General features: G+C 38.8%; 1 protein-coding gene across 3 annotated transcripts; it reads right to left on the bottom strand.

The window, feature by feature from the left end:
- Positions 1 to 848: 848 nt before the first annotated feature.
- Positions 849 to 18,931, bottom strand: LOC103048889 (phospholipid scramblase 1-like). 3 transcript variants are annotated; one of them, XM_007420794.4, is made up of 9 exons: positions 18,698 to 18,931; positions 11,668 to 11,701; positions 8,961 to 9,107; positions 7,459 to 7,607; positions 6,600 to 6,642; positions 3,980 to 4,206; positions 2,989 to 3,150; positions 1,937 to 2,098; positions 849 to 1,491 (listed from the first exon to the last, which is right to left on the bottom strand). In XM_007420794.4, the coding sequence occupies exons 2-9, from the start codon at positions 11,672 to 11,674 to the stop codon at positions 1,441 to 1,443; spliced, it is 948 nt and encodes a 315-aa protein (XP_007420856.1). In that variant the 5' UTR covers positions 11,675 to 11,701; positions 18,698 to 18,931; the 3' UTR covers positions 849 to 1,440. The 3 variants fall into 3 exon arrangements, with proteins under 3 accessions (XP_007420856.1, XP_025023317.1, XP_007420858.1); XM_025167549.2 differs by lacking the exon at positions 18,698 to 18,931 and adding an exon at positions 18,425 to 18,558; XM_007420796.4 differs by lacking the exon at positions 8,961 to 9,107 and having other exon boundaries at positions 18,698 to 18,930.
- Positions 18,932 to 24,061: the final 5,130 nt, after the last annotated feature.

The following is a 24,061-nucleotide window of genomic DNA, read 5'->3' as shown; positions in this document are numbered from 1 at the left end:
TTGTGAGACCTTCTGGTGTAACTTTTTAACAAGGGGCCTCCAAGCTTTATGTAGCTTAGGGCCTCACCAAGTCTACATCTGGCACTGCAGCAATTAGCTGAATCAGATAGGGTAAAATGGAAGTAACCTCTCCTAAGTCCTCCCCTTTTTAATCTACAGCTGTTCACCAAACCCCTATTAGCCCTTTTTTTTTTCAAAATTAATTTGCCCCTTGTATGTAGCAAAATGAATGTCTTTTTGCTTTGCCACAACCCAAAGCATTACCATTCAGGAAATCCAATATCACAGGAGCTGTAAAGACAACTCTGGAGAATTCAGGAGTTCACATCAAAAAAACATAACATAAAAACTCATCTTTCCCACAGACATGCCAAATAAATAAAGATTAATGTGGTGGAACTGGTCATCAGAAGGATGCAAGTAAAACTGTTAACAGGCTTCATGACAATCTGCTTGGGCAAAGGACATAAAAGATGGTAAGTAAAGCCATCTTCATGTTCCTTCCTATTTTTGCCTACTGATCAGCATCTTTTGTCATAAATGGGAAGAGTTGTCTCAAGGATTGCCTCTTATATAATGACCTCTCATATAATTACCTGTCTGGTATTAAAATGTGAAAGAGAGGCCCTTCTGAAGATCCCATTGCTTTCAGAGGCCCACCTAGGGGACATATCAGACACAATTTTTAGGAGTTGGTTTAGAAGAACCGCCAATATGCATCTACTTCATATGGGCTTTAACTATTATCTTTCAAAAATTGTTTTAATCTTGAACCTTTACACTTTGTATTTTAGTTGCTATTAACATCTTTGAGTATTTAGTGAAAACACAAAAGCAGGATAAAACTCTAATATATTAATATTCAGTTTATTTTATTCACCCATACGGGCTACAGAAAAGTGCTGAAAGATTTTATTAAATCTTACAAACATATATTGAAGCCAATATATATTACAGTAAGATCACTATTTAGGTTTTTACTTGAATTGCCCCAAACCAAAATGATCTTTTACATTTGCATTATATTTTTTTCAGATATAGAATACAGTCTCTTTTTTTCTTTCTTTGTGGAAAATGCTGATATAAAGCCACAGAAGAAAAGGACATGATTCCCTCCATGGTTCCTATTCAGCTGCAAGATCTCTCATCTGGGGATATCATTGAAGTCCCTCTAGAAGCACCATGGCCAGTTGAGTTTTGCTATATATCACATATTCTAGAGTAACACCCCCTGCCTCATAAGAGCCCACAGCCTAGTTGCCTGCATATGTGAGAGCACAGTGGCCATAACCACAGTTTTCAGCAATCTGTTGTTTTCATGAAAATCTCTCATATAAGCAATATATGAGCAATAAGCAATAGACTAACTGGTGGTCAAGCAACAAAAGCAACAGTATAGAATTTTCTCTGAAGTCAGGAACAAGGGTAGACATCATCTGGTTATGTCTGGTTCTCATGCTTTGATGCAACACGTTCAAAAAACATGAAATCCTATTAAAAACAAAACAAAGCATGAATTAGATGAACTCCAGTGCAGACTGGTCCTTATTAAGAAGCAAAACTTTATAAAGGGGAAAATCCTATTATGAGATATACAAAGCTAGTACAGTAAAGCAAGGCCAAAAGGCTGCAGTGAGAGCTGTTTAGATTTTTGCTAGGTAACCCTTTGCTGGCTTGTAGTGCTCCAAGAAGGCTATTCCCTTCTTTTCTATTTACCCTTATGAGATACATTGGAGCATCATAGAAATTTCACCTTATTAACTTCCCAAGGGCAATCTAATGCTACACATCAATTCACCCTGTAGTGCCTTAAAGTTCTGGAGGTCAGATCTACAATCCTCACATTAAGAAGCCCACAATGGATTCTGCAAACAATTGTTTCAACTTGTGATTCTTATGAGTTTGGTCATCAGTAAAGTATTACAAAGATATTTACCAATAGGAAGCAAGCTCCAAGCAAAAGGGCTTTCATTTTAATCTCAAGATCCACTGGGAATTGGATTATGAAGTTGCTGGCATCTGTGGCAGCTTCCCTTGCCAATCCTGTCCATTTCTTAGAGATTTTTCCAATTGTTGATCTTTCATCTAAGGATTTCACCTGATTGTAAACAAGTAAGAAACAATTATTCAAAGAAATCACCATAAGTGTAATGCCTAGTGCTAAGACTGACTCAATATGCAGCCATGAATTTTATAACCTTATATATATCTTTCTTATATAAGATGTAGTTTGTTATTTCATGTAAGGATCACAATGCTATCAACACACCATAGTCCTAAATGCAATGTGACATGTCACCTTTAGTGAGAAATTAGAATTTGAATTCTATTAATACATAAAACATTTGCTATGAAGATTTTAAGATGTATATGCATCCGCACCCAGGGATCTGCAGAACATATTATGGAGAATATAAATATGTATTAAAATATACTAGGTATGAATTAATTACTAGCTAATTGATGTAATAATCTTACATGTGATGTTATACAAATTGTGCCCTAGCAGAAAAGTTTGAGTGTGGCTTCACTCATTGTGATGGATTCATTCACTGATCAAAAATGATATTTCCACTTACAGTATGTACTCATTTTAAAAAATATATTTTTTTTTTCAGATTCAGTACTGGAGTGTGAGATAATTTTGTAAGTTTTAAAAAGTTTTTAAAAGTTTACTTTCAAGTGCCCCCTGGGCAGAAATGCAAGACACACAAGTCAATTTAAATAACAATAAAGCTGTGCCCCTCCCCGTCCCCCCGGTATTACTTCTAAATTATTATCATGTTTCTTTCAAGACTTCACATAGGACACGTGAAGCTCTTTGGCTGCAAAGAAGAATAAGGAAACAATGGAGAGAACTGTACTGTATGCAGCAATTCCTACTTCTGCTGTTATGAATTGGAAAAGTCATAGGCTTATCAATGTTCAAACTGAATATATCCCAACACTGAAAGGTGGGTGGGGAGGGAGGTTTTAGTGTCAGCTTACCTCAAAATGAATATCCTCATAAAAACGGCATGGTACACAAGGTCCATGCAGTTTCAAAATGCTTTCTCTGGCCTCATTCTGGATCACAAATTTGGGCAAGCAGGGGTGCCACTTCTGTTTAATATATCCAATGACTGTCCCTAGAGGTGCTTGAACCTCAAGCTTCAAGAAAAAAAAAACACACAGCACAATTAGAATGAAGAGCAGCATTTTGTCCCATGGTGAGTCACGTGTAAGAGGGACTTTTACTATAGTTAGGGTTGAAAGCACAAGAAAAACCAAGGCATTGTGGATCAAACAGCAGGAGGCAAAAAGGATTTTTAATACATTGGTTTTGGATTTTATGTGGTTGCATTTTCTTCATTTTTTTTTCTTGTGTTAGTATTAAGTAACAGGCAGCAAGAAGATGACTGGCTCAAAATCACCAAGTGAACCTAAGTATGTACACTAGCGTATCTTGGTTGCAAAAGTCTGAATGACCACTATATGATAGCAGAGAGTTTGAGTTTTCTAAATCTCTTTGCTTCCATCTAATGGTCATAAGCATTTTTTTCTGCTTGTATCTGATGCCTCTAGGGTGGATATGAGCCTGGGTCTCCCTAATCTAGTCCAGCATTTAATTGCTATACCACAGTGGCTCTTATAGAGGGAGTCCAGAGGGAGATAATGACTTGGGGAAAGTTACCTTACATTAATTGCTATTGTGTCACCTGTTTCTGGTATCATCACCCCCTCCCCCAATCTCCCCATGTTGGTGGAGAAGGTCCATAGGGAAACTCAAAATACCTATATAGAACATAAGTATTTCTAAGAAGAATCCTTACAATTAAATACTGTAGTAATAAAAATCATTTGAGGAAAAATAGAAAGCTAATTTCTATGAGGTTGCATTAGAAGGTATCCTCAAGAGGCTGCCTTCTTGATACTCTGGGGAAAAAAAAAACTATTGAACAGAAACAGTTGAAATGGGCAGGGGGGTTGAGTTGTTTACCTCTTGCAGACAGCAAATACAAGGACAGCAGCAAATGGAGCATTGGAAAGCCCTTGACAATTGTATGACTGGCTGGTTTTTACTGTCAAAGAGTTTTATGGTAAATGATCTCAAAGGCCCGTAACAGTTCAGATTGTAGTCATCATTTTCTTCCACCGCAAAATATATCCACTGCCCCATGGCATTTTTTACTTCATACCTATTACAAGTTTCATAGCCACTTATCACTGAAAAAAAAGGAACATTGATAAGTGCAATAGCTGTTTCAAACTTATGCAAGCTAATAATGTCATATAAATCATGTACCTTAATAAAGCAATTATTATGATGCAATGATGACATTTGGACTGCATTAACCATGGTATAGTGTCAAAATAACATGAAGTAGTAGATATGTTCTATGTTACTGTCAGACTGCACCTTGAGTACTGGGTCTAGTACAATACAAGAAGTACACTGAGGAACTATAAAAGTTCAAAGAAAAGCAACAAAGATGGTGAGCAGATTGGAGGCTAAACAGTATGAAGCATGGTTAAAGAAACTGGTTATGTTCCTAAAGAAGAGAAGAGAGATGGGCAGCATACAAGATGATGATGATGATGATAAGAGTTAGTAGTCTTCTAATATTTAAAGGACTCTCACAGGGAAGAAAGAGGCTGTGAGTCCTAATCCACAGTATCTGAGAACAGGACAAATCACCAATGGATGGAAGCTTTATAGAAGAAATTCAAACTTGAAAGGAGGAGGAATTTCCTGACCATGAAAGCTATTAAGCAATGGAACAGCCTGCCTTCTAGAGCTCTGAGTGCTCCATCACTGGAGGTTTTCAAGTCAGATTGGACAGGCAGAGTTGTACTGGAATACCTTCCAACTCTATGATACTATGAGCTACCAAATTGAAATTCTAATCTTTAGCAATAAAATCTTATCAGAACACTGATAAGAACGTCAGTGAAAACAGCTTATACTATGTGAAGAAATAAAGTTGTGCAGAAGCTTACAATATTTTCAGTGAAGTGTCCAATGACTGACTAATTACTGCAATAAAAGATGAAAGTAACTTCATCATAATCAGGGAAATAAGTAAAAGAATGTGGAGAAGCTTCTAACAATGTGCTGCCAGTGGGAGTACCCACATATCTACAGAAACCTTCCCTGATACTCACCAGCCTTCCTACTGGATCTTTAAAAAAAATCAGTAATTTTAATTAAAAATCAGTAAACAGGAAGCTGGCATCCTGAAGCCCCTAGCATCAACTTTCTTTACAATAAGACCTCTAGGAACACACATACCCTAAAAGCATTCTTAGAAAATAAAAATGCTAGGTGGTAACAGTCCATACTTTCTTTGAAAATGTACCCTAGGAAAAAAAAAAGACAAAGGTAAGATTGGGTGATAAATGCATCTTTTGAAGAATGAGAAGAATTGGTGGGCCATAACCTTCCTAGTTTATTTTGTGATAAATGAGAGTTTGTGACTGGCTGTCATTTTCACTCTAGATACTGTTTTCACTCAGGGTGAAACTTGCAATATTGTGTCAATTTTCTTCACTAAATTAAATGACTCATTTAAGTGATGTGGTGATGTTTTATTGTCCTATATTGATTTCTTCTGCAGTCATCTTCTACCTATATAAAATAGTAAATTGGAGCCAAACAGGCTTATCCTCAAAAGGGAGAGCTATTTTTGTTCATGAAAGACAGTCAAATAAACCAGAGATTTCTGTGAAGAAAATATTATTTTCATTTCTTTCCCTTGGAATTCTCCAAACAACCCATGGAAATAATATAAAAGCTGAAATCATCTCATGGTTACTCTTGATTAAATTATATATCTAGAGCACCTTTTCCTCTGAGACCTTCTCTTTCTAAATAGTCCTCTGCACTCTCTTATATCTGCTAACATTTATGGCATGAAGTGCTAAAGCAGAGATTGGATTTTAGCCAAGATCAAAGATGGCTAAAGGTTTTAGTCCAACAATATCTGGCAGCCTTGTTTCCTTTATAGCAGGAAACTGGACTTCCAGATATTGTTAGAGTACAATCCCACCTTTATGGTCATTATGTTGTCACTTTAGAATATTCTTCCACTTGAAGCAAATTTATCTATTTAACTGAATGTAGTTTTACAAGTGGCTACTCCAGACTCTCCCAAATGGCTTTTGGTAGTGATTGAAGATGACTGGACTTTTTAATTTTATTCTTAAGGCTACAATTTACATTTCCTTGCAAGCGTCTATTTTTTTTTTTTAATGATTGCTGAAATGTAGTTTATTACCTTTTTAACCTCCCCCGCAAAACCCATTGTGAACACTGCTGGGTAGGGCAGGGGGGATTGCATGCTGTTCATATTATATTAATCATGTTCCAGTAGAAAAAGTTATGTGTAAGAAATATATAGGTACATTAATGTCAGATGTAAACAACAAATCTTGTAGCTCATTTATAAGGCTGAAAATGAGCAATGTATTGTGGAATTTACTTGTAATTTTATCAATACTAAACACATGTTTAATATTTCAACTTATATAACAGCATCTAAAATTTATGAAATGGAAATACATGTTTAAAAATCTCCAAACACCCAGTAATGTTTCCCAAAAGCTAATAGAATACATACTTTCCATAAGCTCAATCTGCTGTTCAACTGACAACTGATCAATCTGTTGTAATGGTAAAAAAGAACAAATACAATATTAAAAATGAAATGGATATAATTATTCCATTTTCAGAAGTCACAGTTTTATCATAATGTATATGAAAAGATGGCTTTCTATTTTTTGTTCTCTGTATTGAATAGATTTCATATTCAGGTGCCAGTGGCATAATGCAAACTGTAATAGCATTTTTCTTAAGGAAAGCCATTGTGAGTTCCCTTATTCTTCAAACACACACAAAATAGCCCAACATGCAAAATATTGTACTTTTACATAGAAGAATAATTTAATCAATAATAAATACATATAAACAAATAAATAATTTATTATTAATATAATTGATAATAAATCTGTTTAATTCACTATGAAACAGACATTCTTCTATTTAATCACTCTTCATTGGAATCATGTCAATCCACTAAGACTATATGGATGGAAGAGAAATAAATACTTCATTATATGGGCTTCTTGGAAATGTCTAGATCTGTCCTAGTTAATGACTGTAATAAAGATTGATGATATTGAAAGTCTCAGACTTTGTCAAAGAAGCACCTTTTAAGCCGAAATGTTAGTTGCTTCTTTAGCATATGGCAATTTATGAAACCACTAACAAGCTAAGAGTAGATGCTACTGAGTAACATCCCTGGGCATCCACAAAAGGAGCTTTCCCCAGATAAGACTCTCCAGCTATGCTGGCCAGGGACTAAGGAAGATATAGTCCAGCATAACTGGGGGTTATTAAGTAGGGGAAAGCAGAATTAGAATCTCATGCAACTACTATATTGATCAGGTAAAAGATACATGGAAAAAAGAAAGAGATACCTGACTTAAATATTCTAATCCAGGCGGGCATTTGGGAGGAGTTGGTGGGGTTGGCATCCAAACCACAGGTAAAGCTGCAGCAGGTGCACTGGAAACGGGGAAAGCTCCATAAGCTACTGTATGAGCCACTGAACCTGCATTAGGTTGAACTGCCAAATTTCAAAAGAACAAAGAGATCATGAGCAAAGTCTTTTCTAAAATGAGAAGAATAACTGAACATTAACCAAGGATTTGATAAGGGTTTGCAAGACTTCAGTGAAAAAAAAAATCTGCATTGGTCTGTCAGATAAGAAATATAATCTTATTCCTTATAACAGATATGACATGATGCAAGGGCATAAAACATTCTTGCATAGAAAAGAACTGTGTCTGCTAATAATAATAATGTTTTCAAAACCATTTTGATTTCAGAACCCCATCCGCACCTTAATCCTCCTGACCCCCAGTGTGTTAAAAGAAGCCTCTCTCCCCCAAAACCCTAAGAAATAAACAGATATTAATATTCTAATCACATTACTTTGCCTGCTCCTGTTCTGCCCTGCAAGCTATTTCAATACATTCTTTCCTGGAATGTTTTAAGAAATCAGTGCTTTTATGTACTATTAATTTTTTTTGGGGGGGGGAGGAATTGGTAATTTACTTGAGTCTGAGATGTCTAAATTCAAAGCCCAGCTCTGCTGCATCCACGCAAACACGGTGGATTCTATTTTTGGCTAGCAAGCTTCAGCAAGTTGTCAATTTTCAGTCTGCCTGATGTTCACAGATGATGTAATACCATTAAGACTGCTTTGAGTTCTCTGAAAGAACAACTAGATAAAATGTCATAAAATGTAATTTCACCAATATAAGAAAAGGCAGGACCTCTCTGAGGTTGCATGTGTTCTGTTCTTAGAAAGAAGCAGAAACCCTGCTTTTAACATGGAGTTATGGTGGGGCAGGATTGAACTGAGGGGAGAGAGGTAAAGAAATCTCTTGCTAGTCAAGCTTGACTCTGACTGATTTCATCGACACTTATATTAGTTTTCTTGATAATAATGGAAAGCAGTTTGCCTTTGCCTCCTTCCAGGAAGTGTTTTGAACATCCCAATCTAACCTACAGCCTTAATATCTCCTGAAACGCCGAAAACCTAGAAAGAGTCTAGATTTGGCTTTAATGTTGGGTTTTTCTGCCTTATTAAGAACATTGTAATCTTAGCCTAGAGGTGGGTGGCCTGTGAGCCTCACATAGTCCTCCAGACCCCCATTTCTGAATTCAGCCGCAATATGACCAATTTTTGGTCATATAATTTTGAAGTTTTTTTTTTTAATTAAAAAAATAAAGGCAGTGATGAAAGCAAGAGGCTTCAGAGCGGCAAACCACTCTCATTTCCACGCTCAAAAACCTCAGTGTTCAAGAACCCAAACTTCTTGCCAAATTTGTGAATGAGACAAGGCAACTGTAAAACAAAAGCCTAATGGGAAGTTTTTGAACCAGGAAGCCTACCAATGCCTCAACAACCTACCTGGAAAAGTTGATGGAGGCATATATTGAGGAAATCCAGATACATACTGAGGAATTCCAGCTTGGACCTGGACAGCTGGATAACCTGGGCCTGGATAACCTGGGCCTTGGTATCCTGGAGGTGCTTCTGCAGGTGGTGGTTGATTTGCTAGAAGAACAGGAAGGTATTTAAGCTAATGGATGGATGGATGGATGGATGGATGGATGGATGGATGGATGGATGGATGGATGGAATGCTTAATGTCATTTGCTGGCCAGCCTAATTTAACCTTAGATTTTATTTTTCTTACTTATTTTTCCTAATACAGGTAGTCCCCAGTTTAAGAACAAGTTCCGCTCCCAAAGTCTGTCCTTAAGTCGATTTTGTATGTATGCCAGAACAGTATTATTGTATAATACTGTATAAGGAGTACTGTGTAATAAACCATTGTGTATTTAACTCAAATCATTGTGTATTTAACTCGAATTTTGCTCCAATCGGCTCCATTCCTAACTATGGATTGTCTGTAACCTAGGCATTCTTAACCCAAGGACTCCCTGTATGATAAAGCAAGTGGGTTTAATTCAGACAAAGTCATTTTTAATAAATATGTATGTTTTCCATTTTTCTACATGGGCAAAAAATCATAAATAATAAAAATGAAAAAAACTGCAGTTACTGTAGTACATACACTAAAATAATATCTAACTGAATATTCTCTACAGAACCGTCTGATGTAGTGTAATACTGACTTGACATATATTATCAAGACCTGGCTGGGTCCAGAAAGGGGGTAGCCATTTCTGAGATCTGCCCAGTAGGTTTGGGGTGTGGAATCAGCCAAGACTCCAGGGCAGGGGTGGGAGTATGGTGATTGTCATCCAGGAATCCCTTACAGCTTTTAGGAGCACTGCCCCACAGGTCCCCAGATGTGAGACTCTCTTCATTAAGTTGGGCTCTAGGATCAATTGGGATTGTTGCTGTTGTACCAGCCTCCCTACTGCAAAGCAACCTCCCTGCTTGAGTTCCTTGACTCCATCTCATGCTGGTCTTGTTGCAGGTTCAGGGAGATACCTGGAGTGGAATCTTGCCCAGTATCTGGGAACAGTTTGAACCTGTTAGACCTGAGGAAGTGGACAAGGTCCATCAAACTGTAAGCTCAGCCACCTGCTCTCTAGATCTATGCCCCTCTTGGCTTGTGAAAGGGGCCCGGGGGTGTTGTTGTGAATGGGCTCTAGAGGTGGTTAATTATGCTTTGAGAGAGGGGTTGTTCCTTTATCTCTTAAAGAGGCCTTGGTATGCCCCCTTCTCAAGAAGCCATCACTGGATCCACCATATTGGACAATTTTTGTCCAATATCTAACCTCCCTTTTTTGGGAAAGGTGGTTGACAGGATGTGCAATAGCTTCAGAGGGCCTTGGATGAAGCAGATTATCTGGATCCTTTTCAGTCAAAATTCAGACCCAGGTATGATACAGAAACAACATTGGTCGCATTTTTGGATGATCTCTGGCATGGGCAGGATGGAGGTTAGGTATCCAACCTTGCCCTTCTTGACCTCTTGATGGCTTTTGATATCATCAACCATGGTATCCTTCTGGATTGGCACAGGGACTGGGGGTGGGTGGCATGGTGCTGTGCTGGTTTGCCTCCTTTCTCCGGAGTCAATTCCAGTTGGTGATAATTGGGAAGGAGAGGTCCTGCCCTTGGCCCCTACTTTGTGGGATGCTTCAGGGTTTGGTGCACTCCCCTCTCCTATTTAATATCTACATGAGGCCACTGGGTGAGCTCATCCATCACCACGGGGTGGGGTATCATCAGTATGCTAATGATACCCAACTATATGTCTCTGCCCATGGCAAATTAAGTGATGCTGTGAATGCCTTATCCTGATTCCTGGGGGCTATAAGGGTCTGGATAGGGTCCAACAGGCTTCAACTGAACCCTGGGAAGACTGAGTGGCTTTGGGTTTTGGGTCCTGCCAGTTCTAGACTTGAGCATGAAACTGAGCAAACTCAGGGAGGCAGTGAAGGACAGGAAGGCCTGGCGCAATATGGTTCATGGGGTCACGAAGAGTCGGACACGACTTAACGACTAAACAACAACAACAGTTCTAGACTATATCATGTTTGATGCTGGATGGGGTGGTACTGCCCCAGATAGACCTGGTGTGCAATGTGCTGGTCCTCCTAGATTTGCAACTCCTGCTTGAAGAGCAGGTGGCTGTCGTGGCTAGGAGGGCCTTTGCACAGCTTCATGTTAAAGCAACTTGACAGTAACTTGTGGGTACAAACAGACAAACAGAAAAACACAATGACAGTTTTAGTAGTATATAGACTATATCTTCAAACTGTAAATGAAATTGCATTTCCTGGTTTTTATTGGTTAGTTGAAAATGATAGCAGGTGAGAAGCAGATGGGTACATGTAATCTATTCAATTAGTTCAGGATTATGTCCAAATCATGGACACTGCATGATTTTGCATGTTGTGACACTGACATAGAAGAGGTTAACAATTCATAGCCTAACTAAGGAGACTTAACTAGGGAGATTTTGTTGATTTTAATGATATCCTAAGCAGTACATACTGCACAGATTTTTCCAGAGCTCTATAGTAGCATATGCTAAGGACAAAAAAAGACAGAAAAATGTGAAGGTCACATACATAGATGATTCACAATCAATCAATCAATCAATAAAATGTAAAAGTTGATAAATTTTACTCACATTGCATTTTTCTTGATTATGTGTTCAACTCTTTCTGAAAAAAATAAAATAGTAATTTTACAAGATGACCACATTTTCCCCCCATTACTTGTTTTACCTGATCTGTTTTGCTCCCAAGAACCATTAGCAAAAAAAAGCAAGTGCCATATTTGACAAGTGCTTTGGTAATGAAGGCTGATTCTAGTTGAATGGTTCCTTATCTTATTTAAGAGTACTGAGCTCTCTTAAAAAAATTATTGGGACAAAGTACATCTGAACTTGTACAAACACAGCATTGCTCTGCTACTCCTTAAAGCAGCCACTTTTTTAAAGCTTCTGAAAAAAAATATGCAGCTGCTTTAATTCTGTGCTTGTGCAAGTTCCAACTCACTTCTTCCAAATCATTTTCAAGTGTGCACAGTCCTATTATTCAACTGTTGCTCTTACTCTATAAATTACAAACAAAATGTCAATTCGTTTTCCACATTATAAGAAGCACTGGATTTTTCCCAAGTGTATACCCCACTGACTTCTACCCACCACAAGAGTGGATCATGCTACATTATGATTTTCCCATTTTTTAAAACTGTACACATAGATTTGCACATTGATTTTCAAACCATAGTGGCACAACAACTAAGACAATGAAATAGCCAAAGAAAAGTCAAATATCATGGCTTAGCAGAATGCTTTGGCAACAGTAACTCATGCTTTGATCACTACTCATTTGGATTACTTTAACTTGTTCTCCAGGGGGAAGACTTTGAAGCCAAACCAATATATTCAATTTGGGTCTTAAGTGGCCATTTTTTCTTTCCTTGAATTGTCACCTGACCTTATTTTTGAAGAAATTACTTAGTAACATTCCTTTCTGAAAAGGGATGGAGTTGAGAAGCCAGCATTAATTTATATGAAGAAGAATTTCCCTAGAATTTTGCAAATCCTTCTCAAATGAAATTAATGGAGGATTTAACCATGAGAGTTTCAGTTTGGTCTCACCAAGGCATCTGATCTGAAGGCATCTTAGACTGGGCTCTTGGATCAGTGGGAATACTGCTGGTAGATCTATGATCATTTTCCACAGGCATGTTGTTCCCTTGGTGAAAGGCACTGAATTCCTAGTTTCTTTATATAAATATCGGAAGAGTTGAAGATTGCATTGTGAATTAAAAATTTCTAGGCATCAGATCTCATAGTCACTAAAATTGTTTTGAGTTATTAATCATAATTCAGCTAAGCTTAGTCTCCATAGTATAATACCAACAATAAAAGACCACCGCTGTAAGATAAGGAAGTAGCACAAGATGTACATTATGTATGAAAGTTGATTCAATGCTAATTAATTCTGCATCCTTCTTTAGAAGGTTTTGATGAACTGATCCTAACCCATCTGATATGAATGTTCTGTAGGAGCTTAATAAGTGTGCACAAGGTGGAGTTGTGCTTGAATTTCAATTAACTCATGCTTCTCAAAAGCATATTTTCATATTTTCAAATGCACACCTTAACTAGTAGAGATCCAAAACTCACATAGTATTTCAACATGCCTCTAGCAGCAGTGTAAGAAACTACAAAACTACCAACTGTTCAAAACAAGTCAAGAAGTTCCTGAGTTTTTTTTCACAGACTAAATGCAAGTTCTATATATTACCTATGACCACAATTAAAGCAATTGTTTTGTTGTAATTACAAAACAAAAAAAAGTGTTGATCTTAAGAAGAAAATCCAAATTCTATGATCAGACAGAACCTTTATTAAGATTCTTGATTTAAAACCAAAAAAACAAAAAAGCAATTGCTCCTAATAAAAGTGTTGCTTGACTAGAAATTGTGGATCATTAGATGATACTAAAAACTGGGGTGGGAAAGCCTCTATTCTTAGTTCACAAATCAGAATTGTATCAATACTAGCAATAGTTTATAAAATCTGAATGACTTTCTATATAACATATCTATTAGACTGCCTCCTCCCATCATTTAAGATCTGGAAGAGAGGACTCGCACCAGATGTTGACCATCAGGTTAGGAAAATTTATGTTGACAATGTTGTATACTATTTTAAACTTGTTACTGGCTGTAAGTCTGTAATCTACTTACTATGACTGAAGCAGCATGTAAGTCTAGTAATAAAACAGAGATATGAAATCAGAGACTGAATTTACATGTCACATTAAGCCATAATGTGGTTTTGGCTTAGTACATCAGGTGAACTTACATTTTATAAAGCATGGCTTATGGCTCAGCATACTCTGTGAACTCAGATCATTGTTGACTTAATTAAACAAGCCATTATTCAGAGTGATGTGTGAACCCAGTCAGAAGGGGAGATGCCTGCCTTCAGTTTATAGTCATCAAAGAACAAAATACTTAATAAAAATGGGATAAAGAAAGCCTCTGAGAGACACGGAATATTGGTTCAGAAAGATAGGCCTTTGAGTTGACTAACACAGTTCTTACTGATTTTGTTTAATATATTTTACCTTGTTTTGCTATTGGAACATATGCAAAACTCATCTTGTATTCTTGGAGAAAATAAAAACCAAAAAGTGCAATTACTAAATGTTTAACTATATTGTGATGAGGCAGAACAGCCGCTGGGAAAAGCATGAGAGCTAAGGAGGAGCCAAATGACAGTCCTTTGGTGCAATTAGTAGTAATTAAGAAAACAAGCAGTAACCAGAAGCCATAAGCTCTTTTTAAGAATTCCTCTGAATGTGTGTGTGGAGATGGAGATAAGAAGCTTGCTTTTCTGTTTTCACTCACTAAATCCTTGGGTGCAAGGCGCTAGGGTCCAGCGAAGCAACGGAAACCCCGCCTCCTGCGCTCGCCAGCTGGGCTCTGCCCTAGGAAGGAAGCTCTGGCAAACCACTTCTGAAACAATTGCCTTGAAAACTGCAAGGACTCGTCCAAGCAGTCACTGCAGGGTCAGCAATGACTGAGCGCAGATTAAAAAAAAAAAATGAGGAAAATACATCTTTGGGTGAAGAAAGTAAGTTTTTAAAGGCTTCAGATGAATGGGAGTGCCTTAATAAAATTGAAACATAAAAGAATGTGCAGCACCCTTGAAGCTGGTGTGAACTAGGCTGGTTGTAAAGAATTTATCACATCTGATGAGAACTAGGCTGGTTGTAAATACTTTATCATACACATCCCCATAGCAACCAAGGTGTCTGTCTTGAAGGAGGAGGTGTTCTTCCTGGCATTTGACACCTTGAACTGATTTGTTTCTTCTTCTCAGTGAGGCTGTTGTTTTCCTTGTAGATAGCAGATAACAGAGGGGCAGAAGGTAACTTGAGATCTGTTACTTATGAGATCTATTACTTACTTATGTATGTCTGCATCAACATATTTTCAATGCTTCGCCCCAGAAGTGAGATTAGCTCCATCCCTCTTAACATTTATTTATTTATTAAATCTGTATGCTGCCCATCTCCCCCAACAGGTGACTCTGGGCAGCTCACACTTAAAACCAAAAACAATTTATTTATTTTATTTTATTTTATTTATTTATTGGATTTCTTCCCCGCCCATCTCCCCCACAATAGGGGACTCTGGGCGGCTACTTAAAAGTAATACCACATAAATAATTAAAATTAATTAATCAATCAAAAGTCAGACTGTAAAACAAACCCTATACATAAATACTAAAAACATTCAAGATGACGGGGGGGGGGGGCAAAATCAATTACCCCACAAGCCACTTCCATTGATGCAAGCCCCCATCCGGCCGCCAGGCCTTCTGGCATAGCCAGGATTTCACGCTTTTCCTGAAGGCCATGAGAGTGGGGGCACACTGCATCTCAGGAGGTAGGCTGTTCCACAGAGCTGGGGCCACTGCAGAAAAGGCCCTCTTCTTAGATCCCACCAACTGAAATTCCTTGGCTGGTGGGGTCCACAACATGCCCCTTCTGCTGGACTGAGTGGGGTGGGCTGATAATAACAGGGGCGAGATGGCTCCTCAGATAGCCTGGTCCTATGCCACGAAGGGCTTTAAAGGTAATAACACCTTGAATTGGACCCAGAAGCAAACCGGCAACCAATGCAGCTCATGTAACAGCGATGTTATATGTGCCCCCATGAGGGCATTCAGAACATTCCACAAGTCCCTCAAGACTTGGCTATGTGATCAGGCCTGGGGCTCCCAGGGGACCAGGGAGATTTTGAAATGACTCCCTTATTAATTTTATCCTCTCCTATTTTGTGTGTTTTTACAGTTTTTTTATTTGTAATTGTTTTTATGTATTTATTCTTTTTAATTGTTGCACGACACCCAGAGTTACCTTGTGTGAGATGCGCAGCTATATAAATATGATAGATAGATAGATAGATAGATAGATAGATAGATAGATAGATAGATAGATAGATAGATAGATAAAAAATGTATATATGCATCCTTTGCCCTTCCTCTTTCCTGAAATGTATAAATATCAGAACACCTCTTTTTTTCTGCAGGGGTGTCTCCCACTATCCCTTGATGGGATCCCCTCCAGTACATACTGTCTAATAAACACTGCAGTGAAGCCTTGATTATTTTGCTTTTGGGTCCTGTGTTGAATTCCACAATGGCATTCAATTTTTCCTCAGTTCAGTGCAAGATAACACCTTCACTGGTTGTTCAGAATAGAGTTCAGCAGGTATGGCTCACCTGATAGCCCAAGATCACGAGGAAGTTCAAGTGGTCTCCACGTATCCTCGAGTCCACAGAAAATTATACTGTGTCTCCACTGCTGATCCTTCTCCTGCTAAAGTGTGTTATCCTGAGTCTGCATGCACATCATGTAGTAATAAACCAAGTGACTCCTTGATTCCCCAAGTTTTGCTATTCTGCCACTTCCGCATGAATTCTCCACTTGGAGAAAACACATCCATTAATCATAATGCTGCAGAAAGAATGGAGTGTATCCGGCTACAGGATTTGAACATATGTTTCTACGTTCCTTCTTGTGCCCTCTCAGACCTCATTCTGCCACAATTCAAGTTAAGTATTATTTTTAAATTTTAAAAAGGGAGTGTCATTATTTAAGAATTTCCATTCCTTTCCTTATATAGCAACACGTGCTCAGTCTCAGACTCCTCCATGCTCCATTAGGAGGCAATAGAGAAAATGAGAGGTTATCCTGCCACTTCAATGTAACTCTGTTTCACTTTTACCCAATTTCCTTTTCATACCACTCCTCAGTTTCACCATTTAAGCTTTTGTTGTTGTTGCTGTTCAGTCGTTAAGTCGTGTCCGACTCTTTGTGACCCCATGAACCATATTGCACCAGGCCTTCCTGTCCTTCACTACCTCCCTGAGTTTGCTCAGTTTCATGCTCAATTTAAGCTTTGCACTAAGCCAGTAAGAGTTAAAGCACTAATTGAATTGCTGCCTGATAAGTCTAGCATTAAAGGGCAGTTCTGATAGACTTTGGGCACAAAGCTGTTGGTGGGCCCCAAATGGGTCATGAATGAGTAGTAATTCTCCAAAAAGTAGGAGGCATCTGCTAATAGAATTTCTCAGAGATTTCCCAGAGATTCCTTTCCCAGGCTTCTAGAAGCACGAGAATTATCACCCCCAGCCAAGTTAGAAATGAACCAAGTTCCCCGTAACAACTCATACAGCGGGTGTGCAGAACATATAAGGCTTAAATGTGGCTAGCTAGTTTGCAGCTGAGGTATCATATAAGCCCAGCTAGTAAGAGGTTCAGTGCATTGTTCAACTGGGTTAATTCAATAAACCAAGGTTTGGCTAACCATACACAAGCACATTATGACAACAAGAGGCATGGTGAGAAATTAAAAAGGCAGTGCCATCCAGCAACTAGATGCTACTCAGAGCAGCAGGGCAGAAACATTCCTTAAAGACTTCCCTTCTGAGTCAACAAAACAACAGTGAAAAGGTTTCCAGTCTACAGCAGCTACTCTAATAGTACAAGGTTGAGTAAAGTTTTGGTGATCATGGACTGCACTTAACTTTTTGGGGGAAAAGAAAGACCTTCTGAATATTTTGCACTACAATTCCAGGCAGATGAGCATTGGCTCATCTTGATTTGGGGTTTCCAGGAATTGTAATCCAAGACATCCAGAAGGCACTAGGTACCCCTCCAGTTTAATCTCCTAGTCAGAACTTCTAACTCTAAGGAAAATCAAGATAGAGACTAATAATCCAGTGCCATGTATAAAGCAAACAAAATGTGAAGTCACTTATTTGGGTAGCCTATTAGTCTGCACATGCCATTAGAAAAAATGCAAGGGAAAACTTTGTGATGAATTTATGCCATGAATTGCACTAATCTGAGATGCATAAAAGGACATTCTCCCACCCCGAAGAAACAGAATCTACTCCCTAATGCATTTATGATAACTGCAAAGGGTGGAGCTGAGGCTGAATAGTGCAAATACAGACCAATTCTTTTTTCCTTCACGAAATTCATTATCAGGTTTAACCTTTCTCTTCTCAAAACAGCACACACTCCAATAGGAACCCACTCCCCCAAGCCTTAGGGTCAAAGAGCCAACGATTCTCAGGCGCTGTTGCGTTCAATTCTCATCATCCTCGTCCAATGACACTCGCTGAGGCTGACGGACGCTGCCACCCTAACACCTCTGGAGGAACACAGGCTATCTGTTCGTCATCGCTGGAGTAAGACACGGTCGTGTCGCTTTTGTGACACGGGGTGGGAGAAAAAGTGCCTGGATGGGCCGCTTCAGTGCACTGATTTCAGAGGCCCTGCCTCCGGGAACGAAAATAAAAGTTTTACTAGACAGAACTAAAAGCAGGAAACACGACGACCACTAACCGCTATCTCTGTCTCCTCATTCTGGAGCCGAAGAAGCGGCCGCGCCTGGAGCAGCCCAACCAAACCCGCATCTTAGAGGAAGAAACCGGCTTAACTAAAGCCGGACCTGCGAGCTCAGGAAAGTGACTTTCCCGTTTCCTTTCGACGTGCTAACGACGATGTATGCCAGGGAAGTCAGAAGGAAAGAGGAAATCTTATCATTGCTCCGAAAGTGAGTAAAGATCCACAGGGCAAGGTAGTGCCAGCCTCTACCCACTTCCTCCACTGCCCTACCTTCGTGATTCCGCCTGGGCTTTCGCTTCGCTCCTTTACAGCTTAAAACGCTATACCGAAAGACTGGGTCCGCCTTTGTCTTTCCGGAAGAAGGAAAAGGAGGGGCAGAAGAAGGGACGAGACCAGCAAACCGAGTCTGAGAGGGAGGGAAAGGAAAAACAGGACAAAACGCTGGGGTCCGGCTGAGGCAGGAAGGGGAGCGATCGCGCACGTTGCCCGCCTGTGGATGGTTAACTTCGTGCCCTGCAGAGGCTCCTCCTTTTCTTCTACTTCCAGTGCCCCTGCACAGACGGAAATGCTTTAGGTCTAAAATTAGGGCATGGGCATTCTGAGACCACGGCACTTGTCATTCAAGGAAGGTTGCATATGCTCCTGTCACACCCTGATTTCTTCATGCATGAGAGTACCTAGTTGCCCATAGCGTCCAGGATTGAGTTTTGCTTAATGAAACGTGAGTCATATTCTCACTTTTTTGTTACACATTCTGGAAGTTCCTGTTAAGATATTGGCAACGATAGAAACCAATTGACTTAGAGGCAGTCTGTTTCAGAAATAAAAATGAGATGCATTAAGGTATATAGTCACCACATCCTTTCAGTTTAAAATATTTCATTTTTCAGTGGAAAAGGATGAAAGTTAGAGCCTTGAGATCAAGTATGTATCATCCTGACTTCATGACTTTTACATGGTATCCATATGAAACCATCAAATAACAGACAATGTCTGTCAGCACTGAGTACACTCTAACAATTACAGATCTTACCATTTTGGCTCTGTCATAATGGAAAAAAAGGCGGGGGGGGGGATTAAGACACAAATATTCTTGATTTGTATAGTTTTATCCAGCCAACAACAAATCACAAAACACATTTGTCTACATGCCATGGCACATTGCAATCACAGGTCTGATATTTCCCCCCCTCCCCAGTGCAAAAATTTGAATCCAAGGTTGTATCCTCTTGATTTCATGCAACTGTTGTATGGGATCTTTATCATTTTTGATTGATTGATTGATTATGTGCCAGCAAGTCAGTGTTGATTCTTAGCAACTACATAGCTAGATTTTCTCCATAATGATCTGTCCCTAACTTGGTCTTTCAGGTCTTTCAAAAGTGCACTCATCACCACTGTAACTGAGCCCATCACCTTTCTGCTGGTCATCCTCTTCTTTCCTTTCCTTCTACCTTTCCCAACATTAAAGCCTTTTCTAGAAAGATAGGTCTTCACATAATGTGTACGATTATTTGAGCCTTGTCACTTGTGCTTCAAACTATTGTCAAATCAGAGTACATATTTGCTTACATGAAATGATCTATTACAGTCACATATTCAACCATTTATGATGCAAAAACATGATTTGAGGTCATATCCTCTGCAGATCAAAATTTGTTTTAATGGATCTATATGAAATGATTGTTATATCATGGAACACATTTATCTGCATGCTGTGAGCATTGTTCGGCTAGATTCAACCATTTCTGATCCCACAAAAGTTTGAATTCAAGGCAAAAATCTTCAGGTATCTGCTTGATTTGTGCATGAGATCCAGCTGCAGCCACTACAAAAATACAGATACTAGCCTTGAGCCAGCCATCATAATCACAGATATGAGGATTTTTGGCATCACCATAGTACAAAGAACTTAGATTTGGGATACAGATAATCAAGGATGATTTTTACCTGGTCATGAAACATGGTCAAACCTGGGTAGAGATAAAAATCATAGATTTATTAAATATTGGCGCTAATATACAGTAATGCAAAACCAACAGATGGAATTATGGATCTGTGGCATGAATTCTCACCCACAGATCCAAATGAATCTGTAAATCCACGGTTACAAATGAAACTGACAAACATTGCATTCTGTACTTCATGGAATAATCACAAGCCAAAAATATAGATGCTTTGCATAGATTCTCAAGCATCCACACAAGTATTTTTTATTTAACTGTGTCTTTCTAGTGCTTATGTATGATTCAGAGCAATTGACAATGTATTATTCCCAATCTAAAATCACTGAATAAATCATAAAGTCACCGAACCTGTGTTTCATGAAGACACTATCATGGAAAATATGGATCTAGGCCATAGGAAATATGGAACTGGATCCCTCTACATTTATGCAGGGATTAACTCAAGGTGATAACAGATCCATACATGTAGATGCAGGTAAAATATGAAGTCAGTGATTTACTGTGCCACTATTGCACAGATGTCATACAGATGAGGAAATTACAGAAATCACATCTAATATTTCTTTTATTACTTTATTTTATAATTTCACTATTTTACTGTATTTTATGGCATTCCATATGTTATGACCAATGGTTACAACAATAAATTATTTACTTACATAGAGATGAGGAAATAACTGTCATGGAAACTTCCGAAGAACAGAACACAGCACTGAGGAGAAATTGCCAACTGTTTATTCAACCATCATTGGGCCCCAATTTTTGAAGAAAAAGGAACCCCAAACAATGAAAAACATTTTTTTAATAGATGTTGAGGGCTACAGAGTGGGAAATCCTAAGGTTCTGATTTATTGGAAAATTTGGGGGAAGCTAGGTAAGTCCTTGACTTTGTGCCTGGGGTTATTTATGTTGTTAGGCAAAACCATCCTTTGAGGAGCAGGAGCAGCACCAGGGAAACCTGAACATTAAAATAACAAACTTGAAACTCATCCCTCCATTTTGACACAAAACATGGCACTGAACTATGATTTTTAGGTGCTGATTTCTGTGACAAAGTGTTGTATTGTTAAAAAGAATGTATCTGTGGTTTTGTGATATCACCATGTTTCAAAAACAAGTAGAGGAAGCACACATATCTAAAGATCTCCTGGTTTTTACTGAAAACATTGGCAAGTTTCCACGTCTGCCCACAGTAATTTACATATGGAAAAATACACAACTACAGGTAGTCCTTGACTTATGACCACAATTGGGACTGGAACTTCCATTGCTAAATGATGCAGCTGTTGAGTGAGTCATGCCTGATTTTATGACCTTTCTTGCCATGCTTGTTAAGCGAATCACAGCAGTTGTTAAGCAAATTGGACTTCTCCCATTGACATAGCTTGTTGGAAGCCCCCTGGGAAGGTTGCAAATGATGATCATATGACCCTAGGATGCTGCAACCGTTGTAAATTCATGCTGGTTGACAAGTGCACAAATTTTGATCATGTGACCATGGGGACACTGCGATGATCATAAGTGTGAGGACTGGTTGTAAGTCACTTTTTTCAGTGCTGTGGTAACTTCAGACCATTGTTAAGCAAATGGTTATAAGTCAAGGACTACCTGTAATTTTGAAATTCCATTTCTATAAATTTCTTTAGGATTGTAGACTTTCTTGATTTAAAACAGACATAGCCAAATTAATACCAGCTAATGTAGTGGAAATAAGAACAAAGAATAGCCCTTATGGATCTTCTCTTTTAACAGACACATAGAGATAAACAGCATCTCCGTACTATTGTACTATTCGAAAGAGACAAAAGACCAGAAGATCACCTCATCAGCAATCAATCACCAGCAATCATCACCCAGATAAGCAAAGGTTACCACCAGGCACACAATCAAGCAGTAAACAGATCCTAATCAAGGAACTACCAGAGGAGCAAAACAAAACCCCCACCCTTACCAGCATTGGCAAGGCAGGCCACAGCATATAAATAGAGAGCAAACCCCATCCCATTTTAGCACTGAAGATGTTACCTAGCTGGGTAATGAAACGTTTGCAAGAAAAGAACCAAGCTCAGAGAGCCCCAAGGACTTCACAGTTCAACCCTGAGCTATACATATTCACCTCTATTAGATCTTCTTTTCTAATGGATCTTAACAGCTTTCCGTTTCAGTGAGAATATAACATTGTATTATGATCTGGAAACTGACAAGAAGCTTTCAGAACTAGCCTGTGCAGACTATTTGGGGGCTAAAGATCATTCACAGAGCTCACTGGAATTTACTGCAGCAGACATTAGTAGGATTGGAAGTTTGATTACAACCCTAGTGTATTTCAGAACCACACAGTATCACTGGGAGTTGGGTGGCATATGCATTTAATAAACTATTACTTATTATTAGAACATTTGAATGGCTCAAGTAATACGGATTTCCCCATGCCCCAAGTCCTTCTGTGCCACCCCATGGTGGTGTTGGTAGGCTGTTCCTGGGAGGGATGAGTGAAGAACCTTGGGAGTATATATTCCCAGCAGCGTCACCCAAGGATGAAGGTCATCCCAGCTGCCCAGCTAAAGCAAACAGACACCTATATTGGACAGCAGGAATACAGGAAGATGCTGGAGGCAGATGATCACTTTAATGACAATGGTCAATTCATACTGCACAGGAGAAGGCAATGGTAAACCAGTCCTGCCTTTTTAACTAAGAAAACCACATGAATGGAAAATATAAAATGGATAGGCTCCTCAGGTCAAGTAGCACTCAAGGTGCTACTGAAAAATCTGGAGGTTGTCCTGGACTCACAGCTCTGGCTCAAAGAGCATATGCCAGTTGTGGCCAAGAAGGTCTCCGCACAGCTCTGTCTGGTGTGCCAGTTGTACCTGTTCCTGGATTGGGAAGCCCTTCAGATGGTCATTAATGCCCAGTTGGATTATTGTAATTGATAATATAATTGATAATGGGATGATTATTAAATATTAAATTGAATGGCCCAATACTTCGCAAAATGAAAATAACTTTAATCCTGACTACAACAAGCACTTTCAGGAGACTGTTCCCCTAACCAGGAAAAGTGGCTTATGCTTTCTTTTTATTGTTCTCTTCTTAAATTGTGTGTCTTCTTGCAGTGGGAATGCACCATATATTTTCTCTATGCAGGGAAGTGGTTTTCAATTGCAGAATTAGAAAAATCTAATTTCTTCCCTACATATTTGAATAATTATACTCAATACCACATTCCTTCTGGGAAATTCATTTGAGTTTCATGGTAGAATTTTACTGATATTTTTAAGGGGAAATGTATATTACTTTTTTACATAAATACATAATCTGGTTTTGTAGCACTTTTTTAATGCTAAAGGCTGCGTTTCTCTACATGTGTGCACATGCATCATCCTCAGTGTGTAATACTTTGTGTAATTCTGACTTGCAACACAACAGAGAAATAGTATTATTGCTAATTTGTAAATTGACAATGGTGATCCAGGAAATCTTGTGGGAAACTTTTTGAAGCAATTCTTACGCAAAAGCAAAGGTACCAGACAGTCTGGCACTGAGCTTCCATACTTCTTGAAGGAGAATGCCTTGCAATAGGAGGCCAGTGCCTTCTGCAGGTTGATGTAATCACACTTTCATTCACTTCCAAAGGAAATTTCAATCATTTATAATGGATGGG

Source organism: Python bivittatus, unplaced genomic scaffold, assembly GCF_059951505.1.
Source record: "Python bivittatus isolate LINGU-HERP-01145 unplaced genomic scaffold, Pbiv_v1 ctg000980_np1212, whole genome shotgun sequence".
Lineage (NCBI taxonomy): Eukaryota > Metazoa > Chordata > Lepidosauria > Squamata > Pythonidae > Python > Python bivittatus.
This window is presented reverse-complemented; position numbering and strand designations above follow the sequence as displayed.

Excerpts from the sequence above, each read along its gene's own strand:
- LOC103048889 (XM_007420794.4), bottom strand. Across the intron at positions 2,099-2,988 it reads ATGAGGATATTCATTTTGAG|GTGAAATCCTTAGATGAAAG; the intron begins GTAAGCTGACAC and ends GTTTACAATCAG. Across the intron at positions 1,492-1,936 it reads TTGGAGCTTGCTTCCTATTG|GATTTCATGTTTTTTGAACG; the intron begins GTAAATATCTTT and ends TGTTTTTAATAG.